This window comes from Tachyglossus aculeatus, chromosome 7 (genome assembly GCF_015852505.1).
Source record: "Tachyglossus aculeatus isolate mTacAcu1 chromosome 7, mTacAcu1.pri, whole genome shotgun sequence".
Taxonomy (NCBI): Eukaryota; Metazoa; Chordata; class Mammalia; order Monotremata; family Tachyglossidae; genus Tachyglossus; species Tachyglossus aculeatus.
The window spans coordinates 59616163-59634840 of NC_052072.1; the positions used below are offsets into that span (position 1 = coordinate 59616163).

Genomic DNA, 18678 nt, shown 5'->3' on the forward strand with positions numbered 1-18678 from the left:
CATATGGGACAACCTGATTGCCTTGTATCTACCCCAACACTTAGAACAGTGCTTGGCACATAGTAAGTGCTTAACAAATACCACGATTATTATTATTATTTGGGGAAATTACAATACAACAGAGTTCACTAAGCACTCTCCTTTCCCTACAGTCTTCAGCGGGACTCAGCCATTACAATAAATTATGGATTGGGAAATTAGTAGAACTTCAGGATATGTACATAAGTACTGAGGGGTTGGGGTGAATTACAAAGTGCTTAAAGTAAATACAGCCAAGTGCATAGAGGGGGATGCAGAGAGGGGAGGGACAGATTCATTCAATCATATTTACTGAGTGCTTACTGTGTGCAGAGCACTGTACTAAGTGCTTGAACAGATAGACAGATAGACAGACTGTAGACTCTAAACTGTAAGCTCGTTGTGTGCAGGGAACGTGTCAACCAACTCGGTTGCATTGCACTCTCTCAGACAGTTTGTATAGTTCCCTGCACACAGTAAGTGTTCAATAAATACCCCTGATTAGTTGATTGAAATTACAAAAGTGAGCCCCAGGGAAGTTTACTATGTAATCTGCATATTAAACTCAGGAAAATTGAGCATTTACTATGTGCAGGGCTCTTTTAGACTGTGAGCCCACTGTTGGGTAGGGACTGTCTCTATATGTTGCCAATTTGTACTTCCCAAGCGCTTAGTACAGTGCTCTGCACATAGTAAGCGCTCAATAAATACGATTGATGATGAAAATGGCAACCCACCAGTGACGAGATGCCAAGCTTGAACCAAGGTGTTTTCCTCCTCTATGAAGAAGCTTGAAAACTGCAAATCACTTCCTTAGCTTCCTGAAAGTATACAGCATGGCTCCAACCTCATCACAGAAAAGGAATGTATCATTCAGAAATAATAACCCTTAGATGTTCTGCTGAATACACATTCCGGAGGGTGAAGCAGGTAGGAGATGTTTGGTTAAAGATTCTGGCATAAATTCTTTTTATTTCTCTAGATTGTAAGCTCTTTGCGGGTAGAGAATGAATCTACTAAGTCTGTTGTACTCTCCCAAGCTCTTGGTATAAAGCACATCACCTGTCTACTTGTTCTGTTTTGATGTCTGTCTCCCCCTTCTAGACAGTGAGCCCATCTTTGGGTAGGGACCATCTCTCTATGTTGCCAATTTGTATTTCTGAAGTGCTTAGTACAGTGCTCTGCACACAATAAGCACTCAATAAATACGATTGAATGAATGAATGAATCACACAGTAAGAGTCAGTAAATATTAGTGATAGATTGAATGATTACTTAAACTATGAGCCCCAACTGGGATAAGGACTGTATGCAACCTGATTATCTTGCCTCTTCCCCAGTGAATAGCATAGTGCTTGGCACATAATGTTTAACATAAAGCCACTGTTGGTATTATCAGTATTATTCATGAGTATTCTCCATGATCTCATGGAGGTCATGAAGATGTCATGATCTTGGAAGCTTATATCATACAGGGATTTAGCAGAGTGAAACAATATGCCTATACTTAGTTCTCTTATAATGAGAGACTGTTGTAAAATCACAGTAAGACTAACTTGAATCATTTTTACCTATTCCACTACCACATGCAAGCATAAGGTTGGACACACATATGTCATATCTTCCAACAATGCGGCACGCTGTCTCCAAACAGGCTCATTTTGTCATAAGACTATTCCCTGATTTCCTAACAATATTTTACCCACATAGTAAAAATTACACCCACTTTACACTGACCATATATAAGCAATCTATGTTACTCAAATTTCCTCCGTCTTTTCCTTACAACTCCTTTCAATCAAATCAGAAGTTCTCTTTTGGGTCTTTGGATTTCATTCTTGGCTTGATGACTATTTGTCATCTTAACCTTGTAACTAATATCACTTTTCCAGATATGGGTTTTTTTTGCTCATGTTGGATAGGTTTGTGGATTTTCTAGTCATTTTCATCTCATTTCATCTCCTCTAACAAAGTCCAGAGACTCTTTAAAGGAATTTTTTATGGCATTTGTCATGCACTTGTTATGTGCAAGGCACTGGTCTAAGCACTGGGGTAAATAAAAGGTAAACAGATTGGACACAGTCCATGTCCCAAATGGGGTACATAGTCTTAATCCCCATTTCTAGACTGTGAGCCCATTGTTGGGTAGGGACCATCTCTATATGTTGCTGATTTGTACTGCCCAAGCACTTAGTACAGTGCTCTGCACACAGTAAGTGCTCAATAAATATGATTGAATGAATTTCACAGATGAGGGCACTGCGGCACAGAGGAGTGAAGTGACTTTCCCAAGGTCAGAGAGCAGACAAGTGGCAGAGCGGGATTAGAACCCAGGTCCTTCTGACTCTCATGCCTGGACACTTTCCACCAGCCCATGCTGCTGATGACAAGAGATTTAAAGGCACTCCAGATTCTGGTGATAATCCCCAGAAGTAGTTGGTTTAGGGTCACCACCTTTCTATCCTATTATTGTTAGATAAAATCCCATTTGGATGGGGTCTTAAATCTTTAAGTATTGATGCACTAGTTTTGCTTCTAGGTAGCCCTTGTTTGGAAGCCAGTTTAAATGTCATTGACTGAATTAATGAGTCAGTGATCAGTGCGGTAATCTTTAAATCCTAACACAGTTCAATAATCTGGACATCTTGGTGAATAATGACATAGTTAAATAATTCATAGTTTAGGTAGTGGATGTTGTCACGGTGACTAATACTGACATTTCTGACAGCAAAGAGAATGGATGACGAGTTTATTTTCAGCATGTTTGTTCAGATGGTAAATTCCAATGGAATGAATGTTTTTACATCCTCCCTACTTCCAAGCACAAGGTCAGCAATTGATTGACCATAGCAGCATTGCATTCCAAAGGGGTGAATCCCTTCCAATTCCAGAACAAAAGTCACCAAGTAGAATATCCATATCACTCCTGAATGTTATAAAGGACTCAGTCAAAATGGATATAAAATCCTTCTTTGGTTTCCTTAACAGCATCGTACACCAGGGCATATTCACTGATGCGTATGACATAATGGCTTTCTGTCTGTTTAAGATGAAAGGCCTGAGGTGTTAATTAATTCCAGTAGGGAGCTCACTAAATTGGTTTGTGAGTCATTCTAAATAGCAAATGCAATGCCTTAAAATAAAAATTCTCCTCCCATCCAGAAGAAAAAGTGTTGCTGCCATCTCATTCTTAGAGTTGCTCATTCCTTGCTTGCTGAGACCCAGAAATTCCATGTTTCATCACTTATGCTCTTAGACCACGACTGCAATGAAATATTCTGAATATTTATCAGCAAAACAGTCCATAAGAGTCCTGACATTTCAAGTCTCAACATTGATGTTTGTTGTCCTTTGATGATTCATGGAAAGAAAAGCCTTTGTATGATTTCTTTGAGGTGGAGAAACTGGTTCCCAACAGTACCACAACGCATCCTCAGAATGAAAACTTAATCTAAGGGTACGGAAACAAGACAAGCGTGAAATTTCATTCATCTTCAGAGCTACTGAAGTTCTAAGACCTATTTCTGTCTCTTCTCATTAGAGAAGTTGGAAATGTAAAAGTCGGACTGTTTTAATTGGAATATTATTGTGGAACAAGGGGAGAATTAATATAACCTACTAATGTGGTATAGTTGATTTTACTATTATAGTTTTCAACACTGAAACATAAACTGCCTCAGTACTTTTAAGATCAGCTGGTCAAGCAATCTGTAGCAGTTAAACAAATATTTCCTTCTAAAGTTTATCAACCTTTACTCAGTGTGGTTTAGTGGCTAGAGCATGGGCCTGGAAGTCAGAAGTACCTGGGTTCTAATCCCAGCTCTGCCACGTCTGCTGTGTGACATTGGGCAAGCCACTTAACTTCTCTGGGCCTCAGTTACCTCATCTATAAAATGGGGATTAAAAGTGTGAGTCCCTGTGGGACAGGGACTGTGTCCAACCCGATTTGTTTGTATCCTCCTCAGCGCTTTAGAACAATGCTTGGCACAGAGTAAGCGCTTAACAAGTACCATAGTTGTTATTAGTTATATGCCTTCCAAAATAGCACTCTTTCCCTAGTTTAATCAAATATTTCTCTTCCATATCTATTACTTTGCCCATTAACAGTGCCAACCGCCTTTTCTAGCTCTGATCTTAATTTCAGCTGTTATTTCTTAACAAAAGGTCATTTCTCTATCTCGAAAAATCTCAGCGCACTTCAGTTCCCTTCTAATTATCCTAAAGCATATACAAATATGATCCCCTTATTAACACACTCAACATAACGCCTTCATATCTTTCCTTTTAATCACTGTGTACGGCTCAAGGAGTAAGCTTTTATGCAGCAGCCAGAGCAGCTATTTCACCTTTTTTCACTAATTGCCCCACGAGAGACAATTTGATGAAGCATTCCTTGCTAAGATACATCTTTTAAAATATAACTGGGATTGAATGTTCATTAGCATTTACAGTGTCGGCAATGATGCCCACACAATTTCACCTCCTGCCATCAGCTTTCGTTCAGTGATAGCATTGTTGAGCAAACTCCTTTTTACTCGTGCTATCGAATGACAAGGTAGATGTAACAGGGTTACTTAAGGCTTAATAAGAAGAATGCTGATTATAAAAAAAATATTAGCAGGTAAAAAAAATACCAGGGAGCTCCTTGGGAGAAGAATTCTAATTTTAATAGAAATATCTATAGACCACCTGGTTAGAATGAGAAAATGAAGAGAAGATATTAGGTGAGGCTCGGGAAGAGGTAAAGAGTGGGCAAATAGTAGTAGTGAGAAGCTGCAATTTTCTTCCTACAGGACTGCAGAGAGACTGAAGGGAAGAGAGGTTGGAGGCAGAGAGAAAATAATAATAATTATAATTATGGTGTTCGTTAAGTGCTTACTAGGTTCCAAACACTGTTCTAAAAGCTGGATAGAAACAAGGTAAACAGGTTGTCCCCTGTGGAGCTCACAGTCTTAATCCCCATTTTACAGATGAGGTAAAGAGGCACAGAGAGGTTAAGTGGCTTGCCCAAGGCCACAGAGCAGACTAGTGGTGGAGCCGGTATTAGAATCCACATCCTCTGACTCCCAAGTTCTTTCCCCTGAGCCACGCCGATTCTCTGAGATCAGAGAAGAAGAGAGATCAGTGAGGAAGCTGAGTATTCTAGCTGGATGATGACTTGAATGGCAACCAGGCTGGTGGCTGATAGGGAGAAAAGGGGGCACTGATCTGAGAAATATTATGGAGGAAGAACATGCAGGATTTAGTGAATGTGATATGCTATGAACGTGAATGTGAAGTTGAAGTATACGAGGAGTCAAAGATAACACCAAAATTTCAGGCTTCGCAGGCCAAGAGGAGGGTGATATTGTTGACAGAGAGGGCAATGGTAGGAGGAGGAATGGGATTTGAGAGGGAAGATGTAGAGTTGAGGTTTAGATGTGTTCAGGTGTCAATAGGGAATCAATGTGGAGACATCCTTTAGTCAAGAGGAAAGGCAAGACCTATAGCAGGAGAGCGTCTAGGGCGCATGAGGTGGACTTTGAAATCATCTGTGAAGAAAACTGACACTACTAGAGAAGGAGCATGGCTTAGTCAATAGAGCATGGGCCTGGGAGTCAATAGGACTTGGGTTCTAATACTGGCTCCTCCACATGTCTGCTGTGTGACCCTGGACAATCACTTCACTTCTCTGGGTCTCAGTTACCTCATCTGCAAAATGGGGATTAAGGCTGCGAGCCCTATGTGGGACATGGACTGTGTCCAACCTGATTAACGTGTATCTACCGTAGCACTTATAACAGTGCTTAACAAGTACCATAATAGACTGTGAGCCCACTGTTGGGTAGGGACTGTCTCTATGTGTTGCCAATTTGTACTTCCCAAGCACTTAGTACAGTGCTCTGCACATAGTAAGTGCTCAATAAATACGATTGATGATAATAATAATAATAATAATTATTATTATTATTATTATTATTATCAGGCATGATCTCCCTAAAATCTCCCCTACTTCTCCTCAGTCCCTCCCCTCTTCTGCCTCCTCTTCAACTCTCCCATCTTTCCCAGCAGTATCTCTAGGGGAGATCTCCTGCCTTCTTTCAAAATCCACCCCCTCCACCTGCACATCCAATCCCATTCTTTTGCACCTTATCAAAACACTTGCCCTCTCCTTTTTTCCCTCCCTAACAGCCATCATCCACTGTTCACTCTCCGATGGCTTCTTCCCCTCTGTTTTCAAACATGCCCATTTCTCCCCTTTCCCAAAAAACCCCTCCATGGACCCCTCAGCTCCCTTCAGTCATTGCCACATCTCCCTTCTATCATTCCTCTCCAAACTCCTTGAGCAAGTGGTCTACACCTGCTGTCTCAAATTCCTCTCCCCCAGTTCTCTCCTTGCACCTCTCCAATCTGGATTCCGTTTCCTTCACTCCACAGAAACTCCCCTCTCAAAGGTCAGCAATGATCTCCTTCTTGCCAAATACAATGGTCTCTACTCCATCCTAATCCTCCTTGACCTTTCAGCTGTCTTCAACACTGTGAACCACTCCCTTCTCCTGGTTCTCCACTTATCTCCGTGGCCACTCATTCTCAGTCTCCTTCACAGACTCCTTCTGTGCCTCCCACCTCCTAACTATGGGGGGACCTCAAGGTTAAGTTACGGGTCCCCTTCTATTCTCCAGCTACACCCACTCTCTTGGAGAACTCATTTGCCCCATGGCTTCAACGACCACTTTTATGAGGATGATACTCAGAACTACATATCCAGCCCTGATGTCTCTCCCTCTCTGCAATCTCACATTTGCTCCTGCCTTCAAGACATCTCTACTTGGATGTCCTCCCATAACCTCAAGCTTAACATGTCCAAAACAGCTCCTTATCTTACCTACCAAATGCTCTCCTCCCCATGACTTCCCCATCACTGTAGAACGCACCACCACTCTTCCGGTCTTGCAAGCTTGTAACCTTGGCATTATCCTTGAGTTCTCTCTCTCATTCAACCCTTAAATTCAATCTATCATGAAATCCTGTCAGTTCAACCTTTCCAACATCACTAAAATTCCCCTCTATCCAAATTGCTACCATGTTAATACAATCACTTGCCTCTTCAGCCTCCTTGTTGACTTCCCAACCTCCTGCCTCTCCCCACTCCAGTCTCCCCTCTCCTCACTCCACTCACTCTACTGCCCAGATGATTTTTCTTCAAAAACATTTAGGACATGTTTCTCCACTCCTCACAAAACTCCAGTGGTTGCCCAACCACCTCTGCATCAGACAAAAACTACTCACCATTGGCTTTAAAGCACTCAATCGCCTTTCCCCCTCTTACCTCACCTCTCTACTTTCCTACTACAACCAACCCATGCACTTCGCTCCTCTAAGGTAAATATTCTCACTGTGTTTCAATCTCTTCTATCTTGCCACCGACCCCTCGCCCACATCCTGACTCTGGCCTGAAAAGCACTCTCTCCTCATATCTGACAGACATTTACTCTCCCACGCTTCAAAGCTTTATTGAAAGCACCTCTCCTTCAAGAGACTAAGCCTCACTTTCCTCTTCCCCCACTCCTTCTACGTTGTCCTGACTTGCTTCATTTGTTAAATCCCCCTCCCAGCCCCTCAGCACTTATATACATATCTGTCATTTACTTATTTATATTAATGTCTCCTCCTTTAGGCTGTAAGCTTGTTGTGGGCAGGGAATGTATCAGTTTATTGTTATACTGTACTTTCACGAACATTCAGTACAGTGCTCTGCATATAGTAAGCACTAAATAAATACGATTGAATGAATGAATGAATATAAAGTCATAGCTGAAGCTGTGTGAGTCAATGAGCTTTCCAATACAGTGAGGGTGGAATGGGAAAAATAAGGGATCCAAGGATCCAAGGTAAAATGTTGCAGGATGCCCTACAGCGAGGAGTGGAATGCGAAAGTGGAACCAGAAAATGAGACTGAGGAAAAATGGTCTGGGAAGGCAGATGATTATTAGGTAATAACTGTGCCTGTGAAACCAAAGTGACAGTAGTGTTTCCGGAATAAAGTGAAGAATAGTGTCAACAGCAGGCAAAAGGACTTAGCTTAGAAACCTGTCTAAGAAATCCTGAAATCCTGTAGGCTTTAAGGCACTAAATCATCTTGCCCCGCCTACTCTCTGTTCTCCTATTAAAATCTGGTCCGCAAACTTTACTTCTCTAATGGAAACATATTCACTGTATCTCGATCTCATCTTTCTCACTGCCAACCCCTTGCCCACATCCTGTCTCTGGCCTGAAACTCCCTCCCTCTTCATATCTGACAATGTTCACTCTCTTCTCCTTCAAAGTCTTATTAAAAACACATCTACTCCAAGACACCTTCCCCAACCAAAGCCTCATTTCCTCTTCTCCCACTCCCTTCCGTGTTGCTCTTGCACTAGGATTTGGACTCTTTATTCACCCCTCCCTTAGCCCCATTACATTTATGCCTTGTCTGGATTTATGCTTTCGAGTCATCTCTGACCCATAGCGCAGCCATGGATGCATCTCTCCCAGAATTCCCCACCTCCATCTGCAATTGTTCGAGTAGTGTATCCATAGAGTTTTCTTGGCAAAAATAGGGAATTGGTTTACCATTCCTTTCTTCTGTGCCGTAAACTTGACTCTCTGCCCTCAACTCTCTCCCATGCTGCTGATGCCCAGCACAGGTGAGTTTTGACTTGTAACGGACTGCCTTCCACTTGCTAGCCACTGACCAAGCTAGGAATGGAATGGGTCAGCCTCTGCCTGTCCCTCCCATAGCTGAGACTGGTAGAGTACTGGAAATCCTCCAAGTGTGATCCTGAGAGGGTTAACTTAATACATATGCGTAAATTAATTTATTTACTTACATTAGTTTCTGTCTCCCCTTCTAGACTGTAAGCTCTATGTGAGCAGGGAACATGTCTACCAACTCTTTTATGTTGTACGCTCTCAAGTGCTTAGTACAGTGCTGTGCACACAGTGAGCACTCAATAAATATGATTGATTAATTGATTAGCTATGAGAAGATCATTGGTGACCTTAGAAAATGCTGTCTCAGTGGAGTGAAGGGGCATTTAGACTTTAAACTCATTGTGGGCAGGGAATGTGTCTGTTATATTGTTGTACTCTCCCAAGCATTTAATACAGTGCTCTGCACATAGTAAGTGCTCAGTATATATGACTGACTGGCTTATTGGGTGGAAAAACGGGGTTCTTCAGAGCTCAACACTGTAATATAGATTTTCTTTAACATCCCCCCTACTAGATTGTTCTCCTCCACTAAACTGTAAGCCCCTTGCTGGTAGGAAATGTGTCTACCAACTCTGTTGTTTTGTACTTGGCAAGTTCTTAGTACAGTGCTTTGCTCATAGTAGATGCTCAACAAATGTCATTGATTGATCTTCAAAATGCATCTGAAAAATAGGCTAGTGCTGAGAAATCTTGAAGCTCGCAGAAGACATTCAGCCAAATACCGCATACGTGGGAAAAAGGGTATGGGTAGACCTCTTAAAGCTGAGTGAGCCACAGTTTGTGAGAGTGAGGCATAGCTCCTAGGGAAAAACAACCTCAAAAACAACATAATCTCAGGCATCAGAGGAAAGGCACCTGTGAGTCACTGCAGACTGCTCCTCTGAAGCAGTTTAAAAAATTCCCAAAAGGCCAACTGAATGGTAATGGTCACCAAGAAGAGGATAGAATGCAAAACCAAAGGCAGTCTTTTGTCATTATGGAACACTGTGTAGATCAGCATGCAGATCTGGTCACTGTATTTTTCAGAAGGACATTTTAGGGTTGGGGAAGGTACAGAGAAGGACAATCAAGATCATTAGGAAGACAGAAAAGCTTTTGAACTGAACTGAAGATATTATGATTCAGACCTGGAAAATTCAAGACTGAAATGGGATATGATTGAGCTTTCCAAAATCCTAGAGGGTATGGGCAGGCCAAACACACAATTGCAGTTCATCACCTCCAAGAACACCAGAGGCTAATGTTTTCCCAGGATACTTTTTTAATCTGGAAACAATGCTGCGTGTGACTGATTTTTGGCCAAGATATTTTTTCTTCTCTTCGTGCATGTGAGCAATCATCTCCCATCTTTATTTGTGTGTTGTTGGTTGCTTCACCAATTATCCTAGACCACTCTTGTCCTTTGAGAATTCTGCTTTCTAAATCAAAGCATGGATAGTACACAAAAGCAGATGTACTTCCCAAGTGCTTAGTACAGTGCTCTGCACACAGTAAGAGCTCAATAAATATGATTGAATGAGTGAATGAATGCATTTGAAGCATTGAAGAGCTGGACCTACCTTCATGTTGAATGAGGCATCATTGCAGGAATGCATGTGTCCGTAGAAAGTATGAGCACAGAGCCCCTAAGGAAACAAAAACAAAACACAGAATTGAAAAAGGTGCACTTCACAAAATGAAAAGAAATAGAAAGGGAAGCAGTGCAGTGCACTAAGCACTTGGGAAGATGCTACAGGAAAAGGAGACATTTCCTGCCCACAAGGAACTTAAACTTTAATGGGAAAGACAAATGTTGCAATATTTATTAATAAAATGATACGTGATAAGTGAGGTGCAGTGTGACCTAGTGGAAAGAGCATGGTTCTAGGCTCAGCTCTGCCACTTGCCTTGGGCAAGCCACTTAGCTTCCTCATCTGTAAAATGGGGGCTCAACACCTGTTCTCTCTACTATTTAATTAGTCAATGGTATTAAATGAGTGCTTACTCTGTGCAGAGCACTGTTCTAGGTGTTTGTGAAACCATGATGTAACAGAGTTGATAGACACATTCCTTGGCCACAAGGAGATTAAAGTGTAGACTGTAAACCACATTGTGGGACAGGGACTGTGTCTGACAACTTGAATCTTACACCACAATTAAGAACAGTGCTTGACACATAGGAAGCACTTAACAAATACAATAATTAGAAGAATAACAGTAATAGATAATCGAGTACATAATTGAGTATACATAATAATGATGGTATTTGTTAAGTGCTTACTATGTGCCAAGCACTGTTCTAAGTGCTGGGGTGGGGGGGTACAAGGCAATCGGGTTGTCCCACATGGGGCTCACAGTTTTGATCCCCATTTTAACAGATGAGGGAACTGAGGCACAGAGAAGTGAAGTGACTTGCCCAGAGTCACACAGCTGACAAGTGGCAGAGCTGGGATTAGAACCCAAGACCTCTGGCTCCCAAGCCCATGCTCTTTCCACAGAGCCATGCTGCTTCTCCACAATATATATATATATATATATATATATATGCAAGTGTACATATGTACACAAGTGCTGAGAATGGGTATAAATATGTTAAATATGTTAAGTACTGGTGGCGGTTGTTAGGTCTTCAACCTACAGTCCTACCTGTCCCAGAAATCTACAATTTGGGTATCAGACTGTATCTAAATTCATTACCTTTCATCATCAACATTGGTATTTATTGAGTGCTTACTGGGTCTAGAGCACTGTACTAAGCGATTGGGAGAGAACAATATAGCAGAGTTGGCAGACATCTTTCCTGCCTACAGTGACTTTATAGTCTGGATGAGGAGACAGACCTTAATCCAAATAAATTAATTTTAGTTATGTACAGAAGTGCTGTAGGGTTGTATATTTCCAAGTGCTTGGTATAGTGCTTTAGCACATAGTGGGGGCTTAATAAATACCAAAATCATTTCCCTTGACACTGTGCAATCCTTTCAACATTCAAATTTAGTCCTGCTGTGGTTTCTTCTGCACTATTTCCTGGGTCTTCCCCCTCCTATCTAAATGGCCCACACCATAATCCAGGTGCACAGCCTATCCTGGACAACTAAATTAGCCTTCTCACCCATTCTCCCGTCACTCTGCTTTCTGCAACATCTTTCTAAAACATCACTGAGCATACATCTCTCCCTACTCAAAAACCTCTAATTGTTATCCATTATTCTCTGCATCGAGCAGATGGCCTGTTCGTGTGTGGGGTTTTTTAGATGAATTGAAAAAACTTTGACCTATGCGCCTGATACTCTTTCCTCTCACAGAACACTCTACCAAAATATGGTCTAGTCTTTCAATTCCCTTTGAAAATCTCATCACACTTTGAAGCCTGTACACCTAAGAGATGGCTATGACACTTGGATAAGAGGTGAAATGGTCCACAGGGCCAGAATGGATGGCAAACAGTGGCAATGCCCTGTGTTCCTGTGGTCACCACGGCCCATGCAGAGATCCAATTGACAAGGGGGCAGAGTGGTTTCCTTGTCTCTCCCCATCCTTCCTCTGGCCTTGGGCCACAGACATCCATTTGGCCCCTTGAACATTCATATTCAGTACTGTTGTGTTTTCCTCCACACTACTGCCCTACTATGAGCTATTTTTAAAATGAAATGGAAAGGGAGGGTCATAGACGAAACCTTTTCAAACACAGCCGCTCTAAGCCAAGGGTCCACCCTTACTGGAATCCAACTCCAAAGGGAAGGAAGGCAGTGTGGGGGTGGGCAAGGGAAGGGCCCCTGCTGGCTGGAAAGCTGAGGTGGCTGTTAGAGAGACACAAGCAAGGTGAAGCAAAATGGCAGAAAAATGGCAGGGGCGATATCACCAAACAAAGACGTGCTAGTGAGGTCTTATTGGGGCGGGCCATGTTTGGCCTTACCCACATACGTGACTAAATCCATCATTCATTCATTCATTCAATCATATTCATTGAGTGCTTACTGTGTGCAAAGCACTGTACTGGGAGAGTACCTTACAACAATAAACAGATACATTCCCTGCCCACAGCGAGCAGACAGTCTATAAAGGGAGACAGACATCAATATATATAAATAAGTTACAGATCTGTACCTAAGGACTGTGGGGCTGGAAGGAGGAATGAATAACTTACTGAAACTTTGCAAATCGAATACAAGCATAGAGTGGTGAAGTATCATAACAAGGTCACTAAAAAGGACAGGAGCAGTAAAATCCTGGTCTCTGGACCTCCATGGAACTTGATTGCTGGCCTTGGTTTAACAGACTTTCTTTATAAACTGAACTTTCTTTATAAAATGAACTTCTACCAGGGATACCTGGTGATTGAGTCGTTCAGTCCCTTCCACAGATAACTTTTTTTGTTTTCCATTAACCACATGGCTCCCACACTGGGCAAGTTGAGGAAGCAGTCACAGTCCCTTTAACACTGGACTGCTCATGTCTGCTATTTGAAATGGGGCTACCCCCATGCTCTCTGGAACTGCCATCAGTCCCTTCTTCAACCAGAAGCCAGTATTAGGCATCCACAACTTCTAGAATGTTGGGAAGACTATGTCTGTGTCAGTGGTTGTGGCTGTGATTTTGGAACTGCCTACCCAAGCCATGAGGAGCTCAAAACTCAGCTCCTCTAGCCACAGTGCTTTGTTGATCTTGAATTTATCACTGTCCATGTCTGTTATGTTGTTTTGGGGTTTTATGATTTCATCTTTCCTTCTGTGTCTGCTGCCAACCTCTTTTGCTCCCACTATTCTTAGACTGTGTGAGCCTCTAGGGGGTGAATTTTTTCCTAGGGCTTAGTAGAGTGTTTGCACACAGTAGGTGCTCATTAAATAATATTAAATGAATACATGAGGAAAGGATTCAAACTCTCAAATCCTCTTAACCTCAATTTTTTAATGAGCATCTTGACAGAGAAGAATATGTTTCTCTATTACCGAGCCAGTCCAATGAATGGTTCACTCACTCTAGCACTCTGTCTCTGGTAATGGCAAAGGACACTTGGAAGAAGTAGGCCTTCCTTGGAGGATGTTTGCTGTCTTTGAGAACTATCCAATATCCTAGAGAAGCAGCATTACTTAGCAGATAGAGCACGGGCCTGAGAGTCAGAAGGACCTGGGTTCTAATCACAACTCCACTGTTTGTCTGCTGTGTGACCTTTGGCAAGGCACTTTACTCTTCTGTGCCTCAGTTACCTCATCTGTAAAATGGGGATTAAGACTGTGAGCCCCACGTGGGACAGGAACCGTGTTCAACCTGATTTCCCTCAGTGCTCAGAACTGTGCTTGGCACATAGTAAATGCTTAACAATTACCCTAATTATCATGATTACTATTAGAGGATAGAGGTTGCACACTAAAGATGGCCACTGTGGGGTTAGAGCTCACTAGCCCAATACAAAGAGTCTCAAATTCTACCAATTCAGCTAGGTGGCCTCTGTTGAGACTGTGGTTTTTGAGAAAAGGCTTTAACTTTCTTGACATGCAATATGGAATTTCTCCAGTTAATGAAAATCTAACTGTGCCAAACACCCCTCAGGCCATTTTTACATTGCCTGGGGACTCACGCTGTGACTGCTTTCTCAACCTGCCCTGTGTGGGAGCCGTGTGCCTAATTAAAAATGGTCTCAGACACAAATAAGAAATGCTGATAAAGAAATCAATTAGGACTGATTCTACACAACTCCAAAAGGGGAATCCATTATTTACTAAAATGAAAGTAATAAAGGTTAAAAAGAACACTAATAGCAGAACACTAATACCATCACCATATCATTACTAAAGAAGGGCAAAGCTTAGTTACCTGTACAACGAAGCAGTATATGCAGAGGTAAATTAATGTTCCCCAGCTAACAGTAAATTCACCATTTGAGTGATATCTCACTCTTAATATTATATCAACAAAGTTTTTGCATTGATTTCTCTTCTAAACTACAAATCTTCACACTATGTGTATTGGTACTGTACATAGTGTATTGGTGAAGAAAGAAAGATTTCCAGATTCAAATGATGTTTTGTTGTTTATTTAATGGTATTTGTTAGGCACATATTCCAGGCACCTAGATGGGGTAGAAACAAGATAATCAGGATGATCATAGTCATCCCTGTCCCACATAGGGTTCAAAGTCTTAATCCCCATTTTTCAGATGAGGTAACTGAGGTACAGAGTGTTAAGTGACTTGCCCAAAGTCCCAAAGCAGGGAAGTGGAAGATCTAGGGTTGAAACCCAGTCCTCAGAATCCCAGGCTTGGCCTCTTTACTCACCTTCCTGTTTTGCTCCAAACACCTGGATTTCTAATACTGCCATCCACAAAACCCTTTCAATAAAGACAACAGGGACATTAACATTTGGAATTCTCTCTTTGGTGAATTTCTAGAGACTGGGCCACCTCTGAAAACATCAGGGAAAAATTTATAGAAATGTACAAGCATGAGAAAATGCAATATGGCGACTTTATTTATTAGATGGTTACTGAGTTTAGTAGCAGTCATGGTTAAAGAAAATTTTTTTCCAAGATAAGTGTCTTTACATAGATACCACCACTGAAGAAATGAACCTTAGGGGTCATGCTCATTATTCTAAATGCATCTAGCCCTCTGTGGGTTTTCAAATTACCAAAGTGCTGAGATCCCTTTGAGGGAATTCATAAGCTTAGTTTAATTTAAAATGTATCAAAGAAAGGTTCTCATAAGAGCAATAGTGACAGTGAGAGACCATATCCTGATGACAAAAGGGGAGGCAAGCTGAGTTGAGCCATCTGTCTGTTTCTGTTCCCCCATCTCTCTCTCTCCGTCTCTCCCTGTCTCTGTCTCTGTCTTTCTCGCTGTCTCTCTCTTTCTCTCCTCTCTCTCTCTCTCTCTCAGCTGACTTCATTTGGGCAGCTCTGGCTGTAGGATAAGTGGCATTTTCCTTTGCCCAAGAAGGAGGACAACCAAGTTTTTATCAAATATATCGAAATATGGAGATTGAGAATATGAATGGTCCCAGTTTATACTGGAATCTCTAATGTAATGTTATGTACACAGCTTTCAAAAAAGCATTAGGTAGAATGATTAGGTCCCCACCATTTAGGAGTTAAGAAGAATTGATAAATTATTTCTCATAATTTTTACATGCTTCAGTTCTTCTTTTAATCCTTTGGAAACCCAAAATATACAAACCTTAGGTGTTTAAGAGTTATTAAAGTTGTCTCCTAATTTTTTAATCTACCACCTGCCATCTAATTTTTATTGAAATAATCTCATTGACAAATACAAATCATCATCGTAGATGGTATTTATTGCACACTTTCTATATGCAGTGCACTGTACTAAGCACTTGGGAGAGTACAATACAGCAGAGTTGGTAGACCACTTCCAAAAATCAATCAATGGTATTAATTGAGTGCTTATTAGGTGCAGAGTACTGTACTAAGCACTTGGGACAGTACAATACAACAGAGTTTGCTGTCATGTTCCTTGACTACAGTGACCTTACAGTCTGGAGGGGGAGACAGACATTAATATAAACAAGTAATGTACAATATTTAATTCATAGATATAAACATAGAAGCTGTGGGGTTGATGGTAGAGTGAACATCAAATGCCCAAAGGTCACATATCCAAGTGTATAGACAATACAGAAGGAAGAGGGAGCCAGGGAATAGAGGGCTTAATTTGGAAAGGCCTCTTGGAGGAGGTGTGACCTCAATAAGGGTTTGAAGGTGGGGAAGAGTGGTGGCCTAGCGTAGGTGAAGGGGACGGGCGAACCAGGCTAGGGGAAGGATGTGGGAAAGGGGTTGGAAGTGATATAAACAAGATCAAGGCAAGTTGTGTGGGCTGGGAAATAGTAGACGAGTAAGAGATACCTGCCCACAAGAAGTTTTCAGTCTTGAGGGGGAGGCAGACATTGCTACAGATCACAGAATAGAGGTCTCATTAACCAAAATCTTGTCTTTATTAAATTTCTATGTCTGAGAAGGATCAATTACAACATTTTAAACATTTCCTGAATGTTTGATTAAGCCTTTTCTGTATGCAAAATGAGTCAATTAGCCTCATTCATTAATCCTACTCTTCCTTGGGCCCAAAATAATTCCTCTAACTGCTAACAATCAATTTTTGATACCAGTCTGCAGAAAAATGCCAAAGACATCAAAAATGTCAAGATTTTCTAAAATATCTGTGCGCTTATGGTATGGAAAGGATTGTTAGTCATCCCTCTAGACTGTAAGCTTGTTGTGGGCAGGGGTTGTGTCTGATATACACACACTTTGGGTTGTAGGGCCATATTATTTATGGTGAGATCATTATTTAAATTGGTCTGTGCAAGTATTATCAGTAGGCTAGTGCATTAATCACAATCTATAAATATACAATTCCCTCTTGGATTTGTTCTGATAATAAAATGACTTACAGATGAAAGGAGAAAAACTAGAATTCGACAACTTCTTTCTTTTTGTTACACCCTACACTAACTGTCATCACCCGCTATCTTATCTGAAAATCAATTCCCCCATGACAGAAGATAGTTTTACATTGCTTGGTATTGATTTTACAGCATTCTTAAGCATTGGTTGTTATTACTGCCAGTAGAGAAAAATCTGTTTTTTCGATTCTCCAACGTCCCTTTCTGAGGTAACTAAAAGGATTTCCTACAATTGTATTTTTTATTCTCAAACTGTAATTACTACTTCTACATTAGACTTTAAAAAACCCTAGAGAAAGAAATAGCACAAGAAACCCCCAGATACTTTGTGTTTCTATTCATGAAGTACTAGCAAAAAAAAAAAAATAATCAGAAACATATAACATTAAGAACCACCCCACCCAGCAAAGACAAACTTCTCAACTTTCTAATATGAGGCACTACTGTTTAGAAGACAAGAAACAAAATCTGTAGAGCTCTATTTCAGCATGGCTCAGTTGAAAGAGCACAGGCTTTGGAGTCAGAGGTCATGGGTCCAAATCCCGCCTCTGCCACTTGTCAGCTGTGTGACTTTGGGCAAGTCACTTAACTTCTCTGGACCTCAGTTCCCTCATCTGTAAAATGGGGATTAAGACTGTGAGCCCCACATGGGACAACCTGATCACTTTATAACCTCCCCAGTGCTTTGCACATAGTAAGTGCTCAATAAATGCCTCCATTATTATTATTATTATTTGAGATGAAACTGTGAATGAACTACAGATTGCTCAGTTGTGAAGCACATTTCAGGTAAAATTCTCCTATATGAGGAAAAGCTGCAGTTATTTTACACTTCTTAAAAATTCTTTAAGATTGCATCTCACTGCTCAGCAACAAAAAAGGAAAAGTTACTTTTTCTTTTAACTGATGAAAACAAATAAACTTGCTTCACAGCAAGCCTCCCCCAAGTGCTTAGTACAGATCTCTGCACATAGTAAGCACTCAGTAAATGCCACTGATTGATTAAGTTTCATAAGAGAAATCAAATGCTTGCTATGTGCCTTTGGGCATCAAAAGAAAATGCTTGAAAAATAGGGGAAAATTAGAGAAAAATTCGTAATGGTACCCAAGCCTACGGAGAGGCATGGTGATTTGGGAATAATGTGATCTCCCATTCATGGTATCAGACCACCATTTAGGATCCAAGAACTAATTATAGTACTAAACATCCATTTTCCCTGAAGGGCTAATTCACCTTCCCTGGATGAGCAGTTTGATTCCAGAATATTTTTCTCCCTTTGGTTCATTTACTCTTCTGAGTTGAAGATCCTGCCATTTCTTTGTACAGTAATACCCTATTGTTATCATTTCAGCTTGATGTGCTTTTTTGAAGCGTGAATAGGATAGAAGAAGAGTGCTTGCTCTTCAGTGACTCATCTATTGATGACTGTGAATTCATTATCAACCCTGCAAGAACCTTATCATAGGGAGTTTGGATGAAGGTAAACAAAGCATACCCACGAAGGAAAGTTTTGTTCCAGTTTCATTTGC

At 41.2% G+C, this 18678-nt stretch overlaps 1 protein-coding gene across 1 annotated transcript in view; it reads right to left on the minus strand.

The window, feature by feature from the left end:
- The window catches only part of SPAG16 (sperm associated antigen 16), an 822373-nt gene that overhangs the window by 291441 nt on the left and 512254 nt on the right, over positions 1-18678 (minus strand). The window contains exon 14 of the mRNA XM_038748803.1: positions 10311-10376. Coding sequence (XP_038604731.1) covers positions 10311-10376 — 66 coding nt within the window. The remainder of the gene's footprint in view (positions 1-10310; positions 10377-18678) is intronic.